Here is a 5,392-nt window from a genome sequence, read left to right on the forward strand (position 1 = left end):
TGTGGTGTGTGTGTGTGTGTGTGTGTGTGTGTGTGTGTGTGTGTGTGTGTAAGCATGCATGTTAGTATGCGTGTATGTATGTATGAGTGTATGTATGTTTGTCGCTCACAAACATGCTCCTCACATTCGGATTTGGAACAGACATATATTGAAGAGTGACAAATTTAGTACTGATAGACGAAGGAAAAAAAAGGATCAAGAATAAGCAAGGAAAAAAACGTGTGAAGAAACGAAAACATACAGAAAAGATGGAAGTTTTTATTCTTATATTTAAACAACAGGAATATATTTTGTTCACCCTCAGACATTCACAATACTCAATAAACAACATACTTGCAAAACAAAGGCAACAACAAATAAACAAGCCTGTCATTTTGAACAAACAGGCCTACCAAAATTCCACTGCCAGCTTGTGTAACCAAAACTTCGGTGATAAAGACATGTGAAAATGCTGCAGCCTCGAAATATGTGTTCCAACATTGTTTGCTATCGGGCAAAGTTGACACTGTAAACATTACATTATGATTATGCAGACATAAATGTACCTAATTATATAAATAAGCGAAAAGAAAGAAAGAATAATAGATTAAAAAAAAAAGTTACAATCAGAATATAAGGTGGCACATTGACACAGTATTATACAGCAATGTTTCTCATAATAGACTGCAAAGCAAGATGATCAATGCAAGTTACTGATCCACTGTTTTACGTTTCGCAGTTGTAGTTTTTAGTCAGTTTTCCTCTTCCTTGAAAGCTTTGCATTTGGTGAGCAGCGCGAATTTCACACAGAAAACTCTGTTGCGGCAAAAAGTAATGCAATCCACGAATGAACGTTTGCTCTTGCGATTGATCCGTAGAATGTGATCGTTTTCAACTTTGAAGGGAAAGTGTAAGGTGATCGCCCAACCCGACGTGTTTTCTTATGAAATTGATTATGGCTTTTCTGTTTAACTGTTGACCATAATAGTTTTAACTCACTGATGGAGTCCTTTAGTGTTTTTTTTATCTTTGCTTATTCGGATTCATATTTCAGTGATTGTTTCAGTTTTGTATTCTCTGATCGCTCTCTAACATACTCTTCTCTTAGTTCTTTCTTTTATCTGTATCTTTGTTCATTTGAAACTTCTTAATCAAGCAGTCTCTTCACGTTTTCTTTTCTTCTGTTTACATTCATGATCAAACTACCCACTCCGTCCTTTCTGTCTTTTACTAATCGTTATTGCATTACATGAAGCAACACCCTATACATTGCTTGAACAAAGATATCCACACATCTTCTCATATCCACGTTAACATCTGGTAAGCTTAATGAAGACGATATATAAAAGTCACTCGAATCCTGTACATTTTCTAATGTCTGAACATTTTCCTCTGACCAAACTATCATCTCCTTCACATGCCATCTCTATTGGTAAATGGAATCAATACAGTCACTTACAATCATATGACAATTTTGAAAGAATGACTCAAGGACAAGAACATTATCTACAACACTCCACCGTGTGGTGACAAAAAAGTATAATCTTCTTTCTTAACTCCATTGCAACATCCATTCATAATATCAAGATCAAACATGAAACACAAATCCAATAAAGACTTTCCAAAATTATTTATAACATCCTCTTTTGAGTGCTTTGAAGTGTGTTTCTACTGTGCCGTCAACATCAAATCCAAAATTTGTCATTCCTCGTTTTTGCATTCACTTGAACATGCCCTAAAATTCAGGTCTCCACAAATCATCACATACATATCATTATCACATATAACCTGCAGTAGATTATCTTCGAATATAATCAATCCATCTTTTACTTCAATGCTGCCATAAAGAGGACCACCTTTATTCAGGTACAATACTACAACCAACTGTGCTGCCTTTGTCAACACCAAGCACATTTTTGTTCAGTCTAACTGCTAAAGCATTTGCACATTCCAGTTCAATTTCTTCAATGAACTGTACCAAAAATTTCTTAAAAAGTAATACAACACTTGAGAGTTTCTCCCGAAATGAGATTTTTGTTCTGAAGCAATAAATTTCAGTCGGTAAAACTCCTGAAAAATCAAAAGAAGAATCAATTGATATATCTCACACACACACACACACACACACACACACACACACACAAACTTAAACGAATTAATTAACGTAATATATAAATGATACACCATGTAACTTATTTTACAGATTTCAACATAATATACAAGAAAAGAGTAAGAAGTTTACACCTTTCCTTTTTTCTTTTTCTTTTTTTTTATAGTTAGAATCAGAATCAGAACAAGAATACCTTTATCATCTTGTAGAGAAATTAATTATTCTGATTCTGATTCTGACTAAAAGTCCATTCAGATCATCCCATATCTGCAGTTGTTTCTGGATCAACGTCGTTAATGTTGACAGGAATGTGCCAGTGTCGTTTGCTGTATGTCTTTCAACCTTCGTGTCATCACCATTGCATGGCTGATTGAGGGAAGGGTAGGGGCCGGGATTTTACTTCTATGTCATCACTAAGACGCAATCGCCATATGCAGACTATCTTGTTCACAACACGTATCCCGACGGAAACAACAACAGGCGGGTGCACGACTGCTCCTTGTGACAGACGGGATGACACTGCCACTTGCACATAACATATTCTCTGCACTCGGCATTGCCTCGACGGGCGCAATAGCCGAGTGGTTAAAGCGTTGGACTTTCAATCTGAGGGTCCCAGGTTCGAATCACGGTGACGGCGCCTGGTGGGTAAAGGGTGGAGATTTTTCCGATCTCCCAGGTCAACTTATGTGCAGACCTGCTAGTGCCTGAACCCCCTTCGTGTGTAAACGCATGCAGAAGATCAAATACGCACTTTAAAGATCCTGTAATCCATGTCAGCGTTCGGTGGGTTATGGAAACAAGAACATACCCAGCATGCACACCCCCGAAAGCGGAGTATGGCTGCCTATATGGCGGGGGTAAAAACGGTCATATACGTAAAAACCCACTCATGTACATGCGAGTGAACGTGGGAGTTGCAGCCCACGAACGCAGAAGAAGAAGGCATTGCCTCACGTGTCACGTCCTTGTTCACTGCCATAATGTTGTGAAGGAAACGTGTAATAACGGTACAAAACAGGCTCCACAACACTGCAGCAAGCCAAACCAAAGTACAGGAAAGCAAATATAACAAAATTAACATCACCGGTCGTCACATATGTGTTCAGTCTTCACTGTCATCTCACTCACCTTATAGCCCCATCAGTTTCAGTTTCAGTTTCTCAAGGAGGCATCACTGCGTTCGGACAAATCCATAATTATACGCTACACCACATCTGCTAAGCAGATGCCTGACCAGCATAACCCACCGCGCTTAGTTGAGGCCTTGAGTACATGCTTATATATCTGTGTACCTACCCGAGTGGGTTTTTCTACAGAATGTTGTCAGAGGCCAACGCTCTCGTTGCCATGGGTTCTTTTTCAGTGCGCTACGTGCGTGCTGCATACGGGACCTCGGTTTATCGTCTCATCCGAATGGCTAGACGCTCAATTTGATTTCCAAGTCCAACTTGGGAGAAAGGGCGAGAGCGGGATTCGAACCCACACCCCCATGGACTCTCTATATTGGCAGCTGAGCGTCTTTACCATTCTGCCACCTTCCTCCCATGAATCAGCAGTCTGCCTCACCTTTGCCACATCACGTCTCGTGTGTCTTCAGGTTTTACATTTATTTGCTTATTTATCATCATTGTTGTCTTATTTATTTATTTATTTATTTTTAATTTTTATCTATTTTTTTATTTTTTTTAATTATTATTTTATTATTATTATTATTACTACTACTACTACTACCTTTTTCTATATTATAATTATTATTTATTTATTTATGTAAGCTTATCGATTATTTATTCCCCCCCTTTTTTTTTCTCAAGGCCTGACTAAGCGCGTTGGGTTACGCTGCTGGTCAGGCATTTGCTTGGCAGATGTGGTGTAGCGTATATGGTTTTGTCCGAACGCAGTGACGCCTCCTTGAGCTACTGAAACTGAAACAAAATCCAGTTCTGAGTGTATGTCTCTAAATCACACATTTTGTTGGATTTCTTCAGTCGTCGTCACTTGAAGGAGTCCAGGATAAGGGAACAAATCACGAAAACTGACAAGGCACAACACAAGCCGTCATCTTTTCTCGTGGCCCCACAGAGAGAACTCAGAACTCAGAACTCAGAGCTCAGAACTCAGAAATATTTTACTGCAAGGCCACCGGCTTGTTTGCAAAGGAGGTACATACATACAATTGCGACACACAAAATACCGAAAATAAAGGGGGGAGGGACCAATGTCATGGACACAACATTTCATAACTGAAAAAGTAGACAAAGATTATTGGCTCGTGACATTTCCTTGAGTAACTTTAAGGTTTTTTGAAAAGTTATATAATCATGTCATTTCTTTTTCTCTCTTTTTTAAGGCGTAATAAATATACATTGCCACAGAGCGAGTCATGAGCCTGTTTTCATTTTGTAAAAGCAACGCTAAGTCTGTGTATTCATTTATGTTTCTGGACATTTTCACGAGGTATTTTTCCCTGATTAACTGATACATTGGACATACTAACAGAAAATGGCGTTCGTCTTCTTCAGCGTTGCAGAAAGGCCCCAGAGAGAGAGAGGAAGAGAGAGAGAGGAGCCACTTTTGTTTCGAGCGGTCAAATGAAAACATTCATGAATGAGATGAGATAGGTACTAAGTCAATTCATTCCCCAAAATGCCCCCAATTTAACTGGTACTGAGTATCCGAATCAAGTTAAAGAACCTAAATCATCCCATTTTCATTCCCCCAAATGCCCCCAGTTGAACCAGTTTTGAGCATTCGAATCAAGTCAAAGAACTTAAACCATCCCATTTTGGGCCTGAGTTTTCAACTGAAAAAAAAAAACGCGCCAGATTTACCATCCACATAAGGTCTTATACACCAACGGTCAGTCGCCTCTTCACCCCCACTCCCTAACAAAAAAATAAAAACCAAAAAAACCCACAAAAAAACAAAACAAAAACAAAAAAGCCCCTTTCTCAAAGACTCCTTCCCACCTCTCTCTCCCCACCTCTCTCTCCCCACCTCGAATCCTCCCTCCTCCCACCCGCACCCTCCTCCCTCTCCCCCTAATGTGGAGCCACCGTCAGGTAATCAGCGGGAAGCTTTTTGGTGGAGCAAGGTTGGGGAGGAGGGACGTGACTGGGTGGGTCGTTGTTGTTGTTGGTGGTGGTGGTGGTGGCGGTGGTGGTGGTGGTGGCGGCAACAGCAGCAGCAGCGTCTCCCAAACACTCGTAGTGGTCAGAGGACGCTGGACTGTGTCGGTCACAACCACTGCCGACTGACAGCGACTGAAAGGGATGGTGGAAGTGCCGGTCGAGGTGGTGTGGG

At 40.3% G+C, this 5,392-nt stretch overlaps 1 protein-coding gene across 1 annotated transcript in view; it reads right to left on the reverse strand.

Annotated features, from left to right (window-relative positions):
- Window positions 1–189: 189 nt before the first annotated feature.
- LOC143282313 (uncharacterized) overlaps window positions 190–5,392 on the reverse strand; it is a 31,483-nt gene continuing 26,280 nt past the window's right edge. The window contains exon 15 of the mRNA XM_076587915.1: window positions 190–5,392. This exon is cut by the window's right edge and continues 82 nt beyond it. Within this exon, the coding sequence (XP_076444030.1) occupies window positions 5,131–5,392 (262 nt within the window). The 3' untranslated portion in view covers window positions 190–5,130.

Source organism: Babylonia areolata, chromosome 5 (assembly GCF_041734735.1).
Source record: "Babylonia areolata isolate BAREFJ2019XMU chromosome 5, ASM4173473v1, whole genome shotgun sequence".
Lineage (NCBI taxonomy): Eukaryota > Metazoa > Mollusca > Gastropoda > Neogastropoda > Buccinidae > Babylonia > Babylonia areolata.